The following is a 16,706-nucleotide window of genomic DNA, read 5'->3' on the forward strand; positions in this document are numbered from 1 at the left end:
ACCAGCTGCCAGGAAGCGTCTTAAGATGAGACTGTTTTAAAAGTCATAAAATGAAGCGCCTTAACGCATTAATGGTAAAGCATTATTACTTCCAGATAAACAATCCTTCAATATAAAGAAAGTAAGAAAAAAGTGTCGGTTAGAATCTTGCTCTCCCAGTGTGACTTTCACCATCCAGAGGGGGAAGAAGACCACTGCTTGTGATGGAAAGAATATACCGCACTCACCAACTCCAATAACTGACAGTGCAGCAAATGGCACATTTTAAGCAACAGAGATCAGCGTCCCTCTATGGCAATCCAGCTCCATCCATCCACCCTTGGTCTTCTCACTGTAGCTGTGGCTCTGCACCACTAGGGGGAGTAGTAGTACCACCATGCCACTGTATAGGGGAGAGTGCTTACTGCAAGGAGCCAGATGGGGTCAAACATAGTGTAGTATAGCACCGCCCCAATGCGTTTCGTGCCAAGTTACGTCCCCAATGGACACTAGTATTTCTGACACTAGTGCCCCCTGAGGATGTGCGCTTGCACGAAACGCGTTGGGTCGTGCTATATGCTGACATCACACTGCCACGTCCTACACTATGTTTGACCCCATTTGGTGTCTGTCTGACTCATTCTGCCACCTCCGGTCTTGGATCTCTAAGTAAGTGCACTGCTGCTATTTTTATGTCACTAGCATCTAGATGCGTTTTATGGACTTTGTGTTGTTGCCTTAAGTTGATATAATAAAATACTACACCATATTTCACTCCTTTTGGTGTCTGGCTCTCTCCCCATACTGTGGCACGGTGGTATTCCTACTCCCCCTAGTGGTGCAAAACCACAGCTACAGTGAGAAGACCAAGGGTGAATGGATGGAGCTGGATAGCCACACAGGGATGCTAAACCCTGTAGCTTAAAACGCGCTGTTTACTGCACTGCCAGTTGTTGGAGTTGGTGAGTGCGGTATATGCTTTCAGTCACAAGTAGTGGTTTTCTTCCTGGATTCCTGAATTTCTTCCTTCTTCTGGATGGTGAAAGTCACATTGGGACAGCAAGATTTTAACCAATACTTTTTTCTTACTTTCTTTATGGTGCCATGGAAATGCCAAGATAATTGAAATTGTTATCAATACTCTAATACTGTAATTTTACTTTGGCAGTAAAGTACTTTGAAAATGGGCAGCACAGTGGCTCAGTGGTTAGCACTCCTGCCAACACTGGGGTCCTCAGTTCTAATCCCAGATAGGACACTATATGCATGGAGTTTGCATGCTCTCACTGTGGTTTCCTCCCACACTCCAAAGACATGCTGCTAATTGGCTCCTGTCTAAATTGGCCCTAGCATGTGTATGTATGTGCTATAGGTAGACATTTGCTATTCGTTTCGTTCCAAATTGAAATTCTGACACAATTTTCGTTATTCGGAGATTCAGACGTGTCCGATTTTTCCCAATTACTACTAACGACTTTAAACTAATCTGAAATAATGAAACAAAATTTATTCCAAAGTTTGCATAAAAATGTGAAAATAAAATTGAATTTGAAAACAAATTTTAAATACAAACAAATTGCAGACTATTGCTGATTTCCTTCAAAGACTATGTGATTTAGTGTTAGAATCAGTGGCGGCTGGTGCTCCATGGGCCGGTGGGGGGGCCATCAGATGGACTGCACCATACCCCCCCCCCCCCCGGACCACACCAGGCCGCACAGCATACCCCCCGGACCACAGCGAGACAGGAGAGAGGGAAGACAGGACAGGTGAGACAGGAGACAGGACAGGACAGGGGAGACAGGACAGGGCAGACAGGACAGGACCCCCCCCCCCCTCACTCACCCTGCCTGGATGCAGCAGCAAGGTGGCGGCTTCGGCTTCTTCCCCCTGTCTTCTGCGTCTCCTCCCTCCTCCTCCATGCCCAATGGCATGGCTTCTCCTTTCGGCCAATCGGGAAACAGGTCTAAAAACCCGCTTCTCTATTGGCCAGGAGGAAGATACGTGTGACAATAGCACATTTTCTTTTGCTATTGTCACACAACTGGGTGGGCTCAGTGCTCTGCGCCCCGAGCCCACCCTTTTTTTAGCCTGTGAGAGCATCTTGCTCTAGTCACATGGTTAATTAAAAAAAAGCCCCATTGAACTCCATGCGTCTGGCGCCCCGCATGTAGATTAGGGGGCCAGACGCATGGATGGGGGGGGCTGCGCCCCTGCGCCCCCATATACACCAGCCGCCACTGGTTAGAATATAGCTCTGTATTGAAATTCGAATGTCGAAAAGAATAGAATAGAATATAGAAGAAAATAATAGAAAATAAAAGAATAGAATAGAGGAGAAAGGAATACAATGGAATAGAATAAAAAAAATACAACAGATTAGAATAGACTAGAATAAAAAAGAAGAGAAAAGAAAAGAATAAAGTAAAACAGAACAAAATAGAAAATAAAATAGAATACAATAGAATAGAAAATAAAGGAATGGAAAAGAAAAGAATGGAAAAAAATTTGAATAGAATAAAATAGATTGTAATAAAATAGAATTAAATAGAATATAGCCGTCTTCTAAAATTCTAATTTTTCAAATAGAATAGAGCAAAACAGAGCAGAATAGAATATAAACGAAAATAATAGAATAAAATAGAATAGAAAATTAAGGAATAGAATAAAAAAGAATAGAATAGGATAGAATAAAATGGAAAGAATATAACCGTCTTCAGAAATTCGAAATTCAAATTACAAATGGAATAGAACCAGCTATTCACAATGATTTCAGATCGATTTGATATTTTTAATTTACATTTGATGAAAACTTTGAATCCATTGTAAAAATTCTAATCTGGTCGACAACGAATACACAAAACTAAACTAATTTCATTACGATTGCAACAAAACAAAATTAGTACAGTATGTAAAGTGCTGCACAAATTGTTGGCAGTATGCAAATAAATACATATAATAAAAAAAAATACAAAACTGACTCCTTTTTTATTTTCGGGTAAATTTCTGGGTCATTTCTACCTCTTTTGTCAAATTCTGGCAAAAATACATTTATGGAAGCTTATGCGGAAAGAAATACGAGGAGCCTCTATTCCTGACCTCTTTTTAAAAATGCTGCTTGCCTGGATGTGTTCTGCTTCAGAACTTTGAGTCACTGACCCAGATCCATGGAATTTAGAACCGGTGATATCCAGTTGTGTTTCTGATCAGTGACTCAAAGCACTGAAGCCAGAGAACCAGTTAAGCAGCATTTTCGGCAGGGCCGGCTGTAACCTGTCTGATATGGGGGTGCATTAAAATATGTCAGGGGGGCAGAAGAAGGGAGGGGGCAGCGTACAGGGGGTTAGCAGAGCAGAGGATAGGGATAGCAGTTTGTAGGGAAGTGTATAGAGGTTAGTAGGGCATAGAACAGGATTCAACAATACGGAGTAAAGGATCAGAAGGAAAGTGTACAGTCAACAGGGCAGAGGTTAGCAGGGTGGAGGATGGGGGTCAGCAGAGAGGAGGGTAAGGGTCACTGGTGGCAGGGCAGAGGACAGGGGTCACAGGGCAGAGGGCAGGTTTCACTGGTGGCAGGCAGAGGACATGAGTCAGAGGGCACATGGCAGGTTTCACTGCTGGCAGGGCAGAGGACAGGGGTGACTGCTGGCAGGGCAGAGGACAAAGGTCACTGCTGGCAGAGCAGAGGACAGAGGTCACTGCTGGCAGGGCAGAGGACAAAGGTCACTGCTGGCAGGGCAGAGGACAGGGGTGACTGCTGGCAGGGCAGAGGACAAAGGTCACTGCTGGCAGAGCAGAGGACAGAGGTCACTGCTGGCAGGGCAGAGGACAAAGGTCACTGCTGGCAGGGCAGAGGACAGGGGTGACTGCTGGCAGGGCAGAGGACAAAGGTCACTGCTGGAAGAGCAGAGGACAGAGGTCACTGCTGACAGGGCAGAGGACAAAGGTCACTGCTGGCAGGGCAGAGGACAGGGGTCACTTCTGGCAGAGCTGACGACAGGGGTCACTTCTGGCAAAGGACAGGGGTCACTTCTGGCAAAGGACAGGGGTCACTTCTGGCAAAGGACAGGGGTCACTTCTGGCAGAGCAGAGGACAGGGGTCACTTTTGGCAGAGGACAGGGGTCACTTTTGGCAGAGGACAGGGGTTACTCCTGGAAGGCAGGGGTCAGTGTTGGTATGGCATTGGTCAGGGGTCACTGCTGGCAGAGCAGAGGACAGGGACCACTGCTGGCAGGGCAGAGGTCACTGCTGGCAGGCCAGAGGATAGGGGGTCACTGCTGGCAGGGCAGAGGTCACTGCTGGCAGGCTAGAGGACAGGGGGTCACTGCTGGTAGGGCAGAGGACATGGGTCACTGCTGGTAGGGCAGAGGGCAGGGGTTACTGCTGGCAAGCCAGAGGGCAGGGGTCAGTGCTGACAGGGAAGAGGGCAGGAGTCACTGCTGGCAGGACAGAGGACAGGGATTACTGCTGGGCGGGCTGAGGACAGGGGACACTGCTGGCAGGGGTGAGGACAGGGGTCACTGCTGGCAGGGCAGAAGACAGGGGTCACTGCTGGCAGGGCAGAGGACAGGGGTCACTCCTGGAAGGACTGAGGACAGGGGTCATTTCTGGGAGGGCTGAGGACAGAGGTCACTGCTGGCAGAGGACAGGGGTCAGTGCTGAAGCTAATAAAATGCACACAAGGCACCAAGTCAGTTTAATTACCACCTTAATCAGCCACAGACCCTGTGTAATTAATGTGTGTCCTGGTTTAAAGGGATGAGCTGGCCACCCTACCCTGCACTGGAGAAGCAACTAAAATCTAGATGGGTGCAGCCCACCCCAGCACCCCCCTGAATCCAAAAAAATAATGGTGTGTATGGCTCCTATAGATACTTTAAGAAACATCCATTTTAAAAATTATTAAAAAAAAAAAAAACCCAGCAACATAGACAGGATCTGAATACGCTGACATGGTCTGGAGCAGTGAATGAAAACTTGTGAGAAGTTTGCACTGCAGAAGGAAATAAAGTGAAAGCTCACATTCCCCAGCAGGAATCTGGCTGTAGGGCCATTAATGCAGCCTATAAACAGCTGAAGAATGCTGCATGTACAGCTGCCATCACCCTCCCAACACACCAAAGAGAACTTCTCCCCCCTCCCTTCCCTGCCACGTCCTCCCAACTTCCTGCAACAAAGATCCTCCTCCAGCCTTAATCCTGACACTGTGTGGGAATGTGCCAGCCACCGATCACACCTCACCTGTATTTACAATGCAGATCATCCAGGTAACCGCCAACAACATTTCTCTGAATTTTTCTACTTTTGCAGTCACAAATCCTGAATAAGAAAGAGGGATCAATGCTCTCTACAACTTTGTTACTTTGTTCATGTGAAATAATCTGATACAATTGTGTCTTTATTGATTCTTCTATGACTCAATGACAAAATATGACACCGATGTACAACTGTTATTATTAGTTGATGTGAAAATTTGACAGTTGTATCAATTTAGTCATTCATGTGACAATTTTCCAAAATTAGATGACTCTTTTACCCACTTTTTGTGAAAGTTTAAGATAATTTTATTGCTCTGTTATTCGCGCATTTAAAAATCCTGCTAATCGGGGCGTTTTTTTTTTTTGTGGGGAGGCAGGGGAACGCAGTTCCGGCACCTCCAGTCTGAATGCATGCAATGGCAAAGGGGTGCTGGGGTCAGTGGGGTGAGCTGAATGGCCCATTGATGCTTCCTGCTGGGGGACCTATTGGTACTGGGGTGAATCTATTGTTGCTGGAGGGCATTTTGTTGTGGGGGGGGGTACTGTTGCAGTGGAGGATTTATTGTTGCTTGGGGGAACTATTGTTGTTGGGGGGGGGGGTCTATTGTTGCAGGGGAGGATTTATTGGGGGGGGGGGGTGCGATTGTTGCAGAGAGGATTTATTGTTGCTGGGGGGCTATTGTTGTTCAGGGGGGTCTATAGTTGCAGGGGAGGATTTATTGTTGCTGGGGGGGCTATTGTTGTTCGGGGGGTCTATAGTTGCAGGGGAGGATTTATTGGGGGGGGGTGCGATTGTTGCAGGGGAGGATTTATTGTTGCTGGGGGGGCTATTGTTGTTCGGGGGGGTCTATAGTTGCAGGGGAGGATTTATTGGGGGGATGTGATTGTTGCAGGGGAGGATTTATTGTTGCTGGGGGGGCTATTGTTGCTGGGGGGGTCTATAGTTGCAGGGGAGGATTTATTGGGGGGGATGCGATTATTGCAGGGGAGGATTTATTGTTGCTGGGGGGGCTATTGTTGTTCGTGGGGGGGGTCTATTGTTGCAGGGGAGGATTTATTGGGGGGTGCGATTGTTGCTGGGGGGGCTATTGTTGTTCGGGGGGGTCTATAGTTGCAGGGAAGGATTTATTGTTGCTGGGGGATCTATTGTTGGGGGGGGGGAGATCTATTGTTGCTGATCCAGGGGATCTATTTTACTGCTTTTCTAGTTATCATTAACAAATTCTATACAAATTACCTAGAACCACAACATGATACTTGGTTCTGTATTCTCTAAATAGGGGGAAGGGGGTACTGGGAGGTGGGTAGTGGGTGGAACCAAAGGACAGAGGTGGGTAGGGGGTGGAGACAAGGGGTGACTCAGAAGAGGGGAATCCCTGCACCTATTCCTGGAGAAAAAAGCCCTGCTGCTAATCTATATAATATGGGGTATAATATGAGAAATTGCCACAATGTGATTTTATGTATACTGAGGGAGTTATTTACTAAAACTGCATGGTGCAGCACTGCAGAGGAACCAATCAGCTTCCAGGTTTTAGTTCCGGTTCACATTAGTGCGATGGCAGATCTCGCATGTGATTCGGAGCGCACTGCTCTGAAAATCACATGTGATGTCTGTGATGCGAATTCAGCCATACAGATTGTATGGCTGAATTCGCAACGCATTCGGACACAACACGCACAGGACCCTTTTTTTGGGGTTCGCAGCAGAATCGGATTGCGTGGTGGTTTACACCTATGCAATCCGATTCATGTCCGAACTGACGGTTCTCACTGTGATATGCGAACTGATCTGGGAGGTGTCGTTAACTTCGTATTGACACCCCCCAGCGATTCGCATATGGCAGTGTGCGATTTAATGCGATGCGGGAACCCACAGTGGATTCACAGGGTTCCCACAGTGCATATATGTGAACCGGGACTTAGGCCTCATACACGCTGGATGTTCTAAAAACGCCAGTAGCTTTGTAGTGAGTTTTTCAGAGTTTTTCAACTTTTTTGCATTGGAGGTTTTCAGCGTTTTTGAGCGTTTTTAGCTAAAAATCATCTCTCTGCTATTTTAGTAACCACTTTTCCCACAATGCAATGCTTGCCAGAATTATCGCATGGATGTTCACACCCATGTGAGATAAGATTTAGGTGCGGGGCGAAAAAAGGGTCCTATAACATTTTGGTGCAATTTGAGCCATACAAAATATATGGGCCAAATCGCATCACACAGACATCCCATGTGTACAGGAATGCAGTGCGTTTTAGGTTCAAATCACATCCAGTGTTCAGCATGCACCAGTGTGAACTTGGGCTATAATCCATGAATGACCCCTCCAAAACACAACCCAGGCTTAACCTCCGTGGCGACAAAAAGAAACAAAGAAAAGGCGCATCGACCTAGCGCATTATCCTCAATAATAGGCTTCATTTACGCAACATATAAAATGGCTACTCACAAACACAGGTGTAAAAGTGATCATAACAAGCTCAGTTGCTCCAGTGTCGGGAATAGTCCATATGAAAGTCCATAATCCAATGAGATGACGGCTGACGCGTTTCGAGGCTCAGCCTCTTCCTCAGAGCCACTGTGTCATGACCTACTCATACTTAACCTCCCTGGCGGTCTGATTTTGTCAGTATTTTTGAATGGTACATTGTTTTGCATGGAAATCTGTTGTTTTATAGTGTAGGCCTGTAATTCTTAGGAATAACCCACTTAAATCTGTCCAAACCAGAGTCTAGTAGACATCCCGGGTGTGATTAAAGTTTGAAACACGATATCCTAAATTAGAATATAATAATACATTTAATTCAATAATGTAATCAAACCAAAAACACTGAAATTTGGGAGGGGGCAATATTACTTATCACTGTAATACTGGACACTGCATATTGGATTATTAACAACTTGCTGACCGCCGCACGACTATTTACTGCTGCAGCCAGCCGCTCCTGGGCAAAGCGACGTAGCCCTACGTCGCTCGCCCAGGAGCCTGTAGGGGGCGAGCGCGCGCCGCCGGAGGTGCGGTACCGCCACCACTCGTTCCCTGCCTTCCCCGCACGTGTGATTGGCGGCTCCGATGTCCGCCGGCCACTCGCGATCTTCCACAGGAGAGGGAGAAGGACGGACGGATGATGTAAACACAGCCGTCTGTCATTCTCCCTGATGTAAGCACAGAGGCTATGCGATCCTGCTATGTAGGATCGTATGTCTCTGTGGTTACATCACAAGCCACGCCCCCCACAGTTAGAATCACGCCTCTAGGGACACATTTAACCCACTGATCACCAATAAAGTTAACCCCTTCCCTGCCAGTGTCATTATTACAGTGACAGTGCATATGTATAGCACTGATTACTGTAGTAATGTCACTGGTACCCCCAAAAGTGTCAAAAATGTCAGTCAGGGGTCCGATCTGTCTGCCGCAATGTCGCAGTCCCGCAAAAAAGATCGCAGATCGCCGCCATTACTAGTTAAAAAAAAAAAAAACAATAAAAAGGACATAAATCTTTCCCGTAGTTAGTAAACGCAATAACTTTTGCGCAAACCAATCAAAATACGCTTATTGCGATTTTTTTTTTTTTTTTTTTTTTTTTTTTAAATATGTAGCAGAAAACTGGCCTAAAATGTTAAAAAAAAATTTCCCTTTTTTTTTTTTTTTTTTTTGAGAATTTCATATAAAAAAAAATGTGAAAAATATTGTTATTTTTTCAAAATTGTCGCTCTTTTTTTGTTTATAGCGCAAAAAATAAAAATAGCACAGGTGATCAAATACCACCAAAAGAAAGCTCTGTTTGTGGGAAAAAAAGGACGCCAATTTAATTTGGGTACAGCATCGCACGACCACGCAATTGTCAGAGTCACGCCGTGCCGAATCGCAAAATAGGGCCTGGTATTTGAGCAGCCAAATCCTCCGAGGCTTAAGTGGTTAAACATCCCGGGTATGAAAAGTTTTGAAACCTGGGACTGCACAAAGCCTGACGTCACAATCGGGACAATGGAACCTGGTTTCCTTTCGGATTTTCCTTCCGCTCTCCTCTCTTCGGGCAACAAACCGCGCACATCCTTGTAGGTGCTGACTTTTTCTCGGTTGGTGGGATGTAGTCCATGAAGTGACGACCAGTCAGGCGTTTCAGGTTAACAACGCCAACAGCATCTGTTCACAGCCATTGATGGGGTTTGGTGGCTCACAAAGATACATTCGACAACTTTCCAAATGAAGTCAGAATGAATCCCAGGCTTGTCACTCTTTTGTTTGAGCAGAATGTAGGCATTCCACAAGCATTGCTCAAGAAGATCTTCTTGTAGTACTTATTTTGCTGTTTCCTCATAGCCGGGTAGAATGTCATTGGCTCTGTCGACATCTCCCATGGTGTTGTAGTCTATCACTACTTGTGGCTTCACAATTTCTTTCCCACCTTTCATGCGTACCATACCAGTGGAGGTGTTATGAACTGTACTCAACAGGCACTCATCTTTCTTGTCACGCCATTGCAGTGCCATCATTTTGCTTTTCTGCCAGGCAACCCTTTCTCCAGTCTTCAGCTTCTTATTGCCAAACAGGGGCATAACTACATGGGTTGCAATTGCAACCGGGCCCCATGCGGAGATTGGTTCCTCTGTATGCTGCCCCCGCCACTCCTCCTATCCAGTTCACTTGTGTTCTGCTGTCTCTGGGCCCCTGGGTGCTCCCCTGGTCCCCCCCCTACTGTGCTCCCTCTCCTGCCGACTGCTGCAGGGGATGTGCCACCCCTGGCCGGGACCCTTCCCTTCAAGCCTGGGGCTCTTCCCACTGATCCTGGGGCTCTTTTACTCTTGTTGTGGGGCCCTTTATTACAGTCCTGCAGCGGGACCCTTTCACAAGGTCTGCAGTGGACTCCCTTCCTGCCATCTTGGTGGAATGCCAGGGCCCGGTTGCAAGTGTGACCTTTGCGATCCTGGAGGTTCACCCACTGGTGTCAGTAGTTTTTATTTTTTGGTATTTTAATTGTATTGTTTTTTTATCATTTTATTTTATTTTTTTTACAATGTCACTGACTATGACTCTGTCCATTCAGAAAAGGAAGGAGCTGGTAAATTACATTCTTACCGACCCCTTCCTGGTTCTCTATTGTGACACATCCCCTGCAGCAGCCGGCAGGGGAGGGGCGGGAGCACAGTGGGGGGGCGGGGGACCAGGGGAGCACACAGGGGACCCAGAGACAGCAGAACACAAGTGAACCGGATAGGAGGAGTGGCGGGGGCAGCATACAGAGGGACCAATCTCCTCCATTTTCCTCCTGCAGCTACCGGAGGAAAAAGGAGGACAATGATTTCTCTACATGCTGCCCCCACCGCCCCTCCTATCCAGGTGTACAGGGGAGCCGCATAGGTCCCCTGGAGCATGGGGCCCGGTTGCAATTGCAACCCCTGTAGTTACGCCCCTGATGGTCAAAGGTCTTAGGTGTTCGCTCTCCTTGCGTTATATTTCTGGGATTACAATACGGTTTTCTTTACCCATTACATGGGACTCGCATTACATTGTTTATGACTGCCGCATCTAACGTTTTGTGTTTTGTAACCACATGTTTCATAAAGGAAGTTACATTGTACTGTTTGTGATCCCTGTGTTTGTCTTTTTATTGTATACCTCTAAATAAAAAAAATAAAAAACAATAAATAAATGGGGTGGTTTTTTTATGTTTTTTTTTTTTTTTTTTTTTTTAATTTCAGCGACATGTAAAATGAGAAGAATCTGGAAGTGAGTGACTCTTCACTATGGGTAAGGCACTTTTTTCAGCAAATGGCTTCATTGTTCTACATTTTTTTTTAAATTATATTAGTTATGATACTTCGTTACAGTTAGCTCAGTACAACATTTCAATGCAAAGCCTGTAGGACAAACCTCTCATTACTAACATATACACTGGAAAGTATAACCCCCCCCCCTCCCTATACCAACAGCTTACTGGTGCATCATCTGAGCAATGGTTTCCAAACTGTGGCCCCTTGCTTGCCTTTATTTGGTCCTTGTGGCCCTGTTCTTCTCACTGCTATGAGACACCATTCCTCCCACTAGACATGTGCAGAACGAAAAAATTTGTTTAGTTTCCATTCAGTATTTGCATAAATCCATTTAGGTAAATCCGTTTTTTTTAATTCTTTTTTGGAAATTTGCTTAGTTTTTTGTATTCAAATCGATTGAAATATTTATAGTTTTCAAAATAATTTCAGTTTTCGAATTCAAAAAGTTTTGATTTTATTTACATATGTGTGTGTGAGATATATAATTTTTTTTTCCCGGTTTCTAAAGACCATAAAATAGAAAAGAAGATAAAGGAATAGGATAGAAAATAATATAACTGAAAATAAAAGAGTAAAATATAGTAGAGAAAACCAGAATATAAAATAAAAGCACAGAATAGACAAGAATAGAATTAAAAAAAAAAAAAAAAAAAAAAAACAACTGAAGAGAAAGAATATAATAATTTCCCAAAACTCAAATAGAATCAATTTGATTAGAATAGAAAATAACAGAATAGTATAGAAAAGAATAGAATATAAACATCTTCATATTCTATTTAAATTTGAATTGATTCTATTTGGATTTTGGAAAATGGTTATATTCTTTCTATTGCCTATTGTTTTATTCTTTTTTATGTTTCTTTTTTTTTTTTTTTTTATTTTATTCAAATTTATTTTATGTAAAATTAGAATTTTGGAAGATGGTTATATTCGTTCTATTCTAGTCTGCTGTTTTTTTCCTATACTTTTCTGTTATTTTATATTCTAATCTATTCATTTTTTATTACATTCAAATTTGAATCAATTCTATTTGAACTTTGGGAAATGGTTCTATTTATTCTATTCTACTCTATCCTATGTTTTTTTAATTATATTCTTTTTTTTATTCTATTTAAGTCCTTTTTTTTTCTATTCTTTTGTTTTTCTATTCTTTTCTATTCTACTCTTTTCTTATGTATTCAAATTCATTCTATTTGAATTTCAGAGGATGGTTATATTTATTTTATTTTATTCTGTTCAGTTTTTTTCTATTATATTCCTTTACTTTCTATTCTATTGACTTTGGAAACTGGAAAACAAAACAAACCACTCAAACCACAAAAACGATTCGAATCAATTAAAATGTTGTCCGTTTTTTTTTTTATTGTTATTTTTCAGATTTGTTTAAATTCGGTACTATTGTATTTAGAGCATTCGGATACATCCAAATTTTCGGAAAACGGAAAATTTGTCCGAATTTAAATTCGTAACAAAACAAACTGCACATGAGCAATTTGTCCGAACTTCAATTCATAACGAAACAAACTGCACATGTCTACCTTCCTCTTACAGTGGGTAGGGGTGGGCGAACTGTTCGGCCCGAGCATGAATTTGGGCCGAACATTTACCTGAATTTGCAGGGTTTTCGTCCCGACAAACACCCTGCAATCCACTAAGCCAGTGATGGCAAACCTTGGCACCCCAGATGTTTTGAAACTAAATTTCCCATGATGCTCATGCACTTTGCACTGTAAGTGAGTATCATGGGAAATGTAGTGCCAAGGTTCACCATCACTGCACTAAGCGCTGTTCAGGGCACAGTGTAAGCTGGTTGTTAAGGAGTGGGGCTGGAAACGTGGCAACGGCATCCTTAACTGATCAGACATTGGCTGTCAATAGGTTTCCCCGCTGGCAGCTGAATTAAATTTTTTTTTAAAAAAATAATAAAAAATAAAGATAAAAAGCATGGAGTCCCCTCCCCCCAGTCCATACTAGTCTCTTCGGGTCTGGTATGGATTTTGAGCGGAACCCAATACTTTTTTTTTTTTTCCCACCACCAAAATCTATACCAGACCCTTATCCAGGCATGCAGCCTGCCAGGTCTGGAAACCTCCTGAACCATACCAGGCCACATGCCCTCAATATGGGGGGGGGGGACACAAAGCACTTTGTCCCCTTGTTAATGGGGACAAGGGCCTCTTTCCAACAACCCTGGGCTGCACCAGATCCCACCCACCCCTTTCCCTATGTGAATCGGTATGTACATCGTACCCCTACCTATTCACCAAAAAAGGGTACAAAAGTAATAACCACGCGAGAGAAGTCCTTTATTAAAAAATGTGTGTCCCTTGATGTAAATACATCTTCAACCACGCCACCCGCCAACCTGAAAGAAAAAAAAAAAGAAAAACGCTCTTGTTTCCTGGGAGGCCTCACGCCGGATGCCCCCTCCGCGCTTCGACATTTCTTATATAGGCAAGGGGCACCTGGTTACGTCACCCAGTGGCACCGCACCCTTCTGATGTCAGGTGGTGATGCCACTGGGTGATGTAACCAGGCCACTTTACAGGCACATTAAGGGGACCCCCCCCCAGGCCTTAATTAACCACTTCGGACAGCCCGCCGCAGTTATAAGTCGGTATTTTGACGTTCAACACCGGTGTTATGGTAGCAGATAGCTGCCATAACCCCAGTATTTTCTTACAGGGTTCTCTTTCACATAAAAGTGGTCCCAGTGGCGGATTCACGACGAGATTACTTTTATGGGCAGTGGGAGAGGTAAACCCCCCACCCACCGCTTCACTGTAGTTTTCCCCGCTTATCAGAGCCGTCGGTAGAGGGGAAAATGATCCGCTCCATCCATGTCCCAGGCAGGAAGTCAGTGAGGGCAAGATGGCCCCCACTCCATTCTATGGCCTTGGAGGACCGGAGCTAAGTCATACTTTGCTTCCTCCTAACGGCCTTAAAGGGCCAATTTTTTCTTTTTATGTATTTTTTGCTTTGTAGATGTGACCCCAGATCTCACATTAAAGAGGTCCTGTCATGCTTCTTTCTATTACAAGGGATGTTTACATTCCTTGTAATAGGAATAAAAGGGATCAACATTTTTTTTTTTTTAAAGGGACAGTGTAAAACTAAAAGGTAAAAAAAATGTAAAGTGCCCCATCCCTCCGAGCTCACGCGCAGAAGCGAACGCATATGCCAGTTGCACCCACATATGTAAACGGTGATCAAACCCCGGGTGGGCCCTACCATGGGTCCCATTGGGTCCATTGGACCCAGGCAGAACTTTGAGAGGGGCAGCAATTTGATGCACAAGATTTTTCCAGCAGTTTTGTGTGCCATCAGTTTGCGACTCATTACGGGCGGCATTTCCTACTCATACTGCTGAGTATGAGGAGGCGGAGGGTCTCCTCAGCGGAATGTTCCTTATGTGATTTGTGGTGTGTGCAATGATGTTCCTTATGTGATTGGACCTCACAAATATGCGATTCCTCCCACTGACGCCAATGAGGAGGCGCCGTTCCTCCCACTGACGCCAATGAGGAGGCGCCGTTCCTCCCACTGACGCCAATGAGGAGGCGCCGTTCCTCCCACTGACGCCAATGAGGAGGCGCCGTTCCTCCCACTGACGCCAATGAGGAGGCGCCGTTCCTCCCACTGACGCCAATGAGGAGGCGCCGTTCCTCCCACTGACGCCAATGAGGAGGCGCTGTAGGAAGTTTGGAATCCCATGATCTAGACTAGAGTCCCAGATGAACATAGGTTCAAGGAATTATGGCCTTTTACTGAATCCTCTTGATGGGGCTAAGACCTGAGACCGAGATTACATCTTCCAAGTGAAGGGTCTCCCTTTTCTCCTCCAAACTCAATTGCAAGTTGCAGTCTTTGTTCTCCACAATGTGTCCCCACATGACTGCAGCACAATTATTTTATACAATGCAAAATCCAAACACACTATATTGTCAAAAGTATTGGGACACCTGCCTTTACATGCACTTTAATAGCATCCCAGTCTTAGTCCGTAGGGTTCAATATTGAGTTGGCTCCACCCTTTGCAGCTATAACGGCTTCAAATCTTCTGGGAAGGCTGTCCACAAGGTTTAGGAGTGTGTCTATGGGAATGTTTGACCATTCTTCATTCTAATTCATCCCAAAGGTGTTCTATCGGGTTGAGGTCAGGCCAGTCAAGTTTCTCCACCCCAAACTCGCTCTATCTATTTATGGATCTTGCTTTCTGCACTGGTCCAAATCATTTGGTGGAGGGGGGATTATGGTGTGGGGTTGTTTTTCAGGGGTTGGGCTTGGCCCCTTAGTTCCAGTAAAGGGAACTCTTAAGGCGTCAGCATATCAAGACCGTTTTTTTTTTTTAAAATCAAACAAAGTCTTTATTGAGAAAAATAAACACATTTACAAGGAACGTGAGTGCTTTTAGAGGAGAACAATATAAAATAACAGCATATCTTCGGAATACAGCCGGTCACATACAGCAACAAGAATGCCAGGGTACAGTGCAATTACAGGGTCATGGCGGGGAAGGCTAAGGGAGACGGCCCCAATACCCATAGGGTAGGGGCAACAAGCCCAACATGCTTGCGATTAGTCGTATATCAAGACCGTTTTGACAATTTCCTGTTCCCAACTTTGTGGGAGGAGTTTGGGGATGGCCCCTTCCTGGTCCAACATAACTGCACACCAGTGCACAAAGCAAGGTCCATAAAGACATGGATGAGTGAGTTTGGGGTGGAAGAACTTGACTAGTCTGCACAGAGTCCTGATCTCAACCCGATAGAACATCTTTGGAATGAATTAGAGCGGAGACTGTGAGCTAGGCCCTCTCATCCAACATCAGTGTCTGATCTCACAAATGCGCTTCTGGAAGAATGGTCAAACATTCCCATAGACACACTCCCAAACCTTGTGGACAGCCTTCCCAGAAGAGTTGAAGCTGTTATAGCTGCAAATGGTGGGCCAACTCAATATTGAACCCTACGGACTAAAGCCTTGTACACACGCAACGATTATCGGCCGACCAATCGTCCGACTTTTGTCCCAAGTTGTGTTTTGTTGGTTGGAATGTGACTGCACACAAATTTTCTCGGCCAACAAAATTCTACTTCAGAAGTGATGTCATGTGTTGGTTTGCTTTCTTTGTGTTTTTTCTTCTCTGAGCATGCCCAGACTTGCTCATCAGATTTTTCCCTGTCGAAATCTGTACTGACTGCACGAAAATCGGCCGTTGTGTTGACGGCCAACAAAAATTTTATAGTCTGCACACCAGATTTTTTTTCGGCCGAAAAGTCGGAGTCGGTTGTCGGAAGCGTCATACTAACAAGCCGAAAATCGGCCGATCGGATGTTGGCCGAAAATTCACAGCCAACTATCGATGCGTGTGTACGAGGCATAAGACTGGGATGCCATTAAAGTTCATGTGTGTGTAAAGGCAGGCGTCCCAATACTTTTGACAAAGTTTATGTATGGTTACAAGAGCAACGCCTAACACCAGGAATGGGAAATGTAACTTGCATACAAATTAGATTGTCGATATTTATTTTATTTATTTATTGTTTACTAAATGACACCAAACCCACCTCCATCCTGGAGGATTACTGTAACCAAATGCTACTGGTTTTCATTGCTCTGACATTTTGGTAATTTGATAGTAAAATCTATGTTAAGACCTGAAATTATGAATGTAATGGAGTGGATAATG

The 16,706-nt window shown here is 44.6% G+C and overlaps 1 protein-coding gene across 2 annotated transcripts in view; it reads left to right on the plus strand.

Moving 5' to 3' along the window:
• Positions 1 to 16,706, plus strand: part of SLC2A10 (solute carrier family 2 member 10) — a 49,906-nt gene that overhangs the window by 1,917 nt on the left and 31,283 nt on the right. The window contains exons 1-2 of one of the 2 annotated variants that reach the window (XM_082272654.1): positions 5,154 to 5,247; positions 10,943 to 10,991. In XM_082272654.1, coding sequence (XP_082128780.1) covers positions 10,988 to 10,991 — 4 coding nt within the window. In that variant the 5' untranslated portion in view covers positions 5,154 to 5,247; positions 10,943 to 10,987. Of the gene's footprint in view, positions 1 to 5,153; positions 5,248 to 10,942; positions 10,992 to 16,706 lie in introns of those variants that run through there. The other variant, XM_082272655.1, reaches the window with a different exon arrangement.

Source organism: Pelophylax lessonae (genome assembly GCF_965119305.1).
Source record: "Pelophylax lessonae genome assembly, chromosome: 11".
In the NCBI taxonomy this organism is placed as follows: domain Eukaryota; kingdom Metazoa; phylum Chordata; class Amphibia; order Anura; family Ranidae; genus Pelophylax; species Pelophylax lessonae.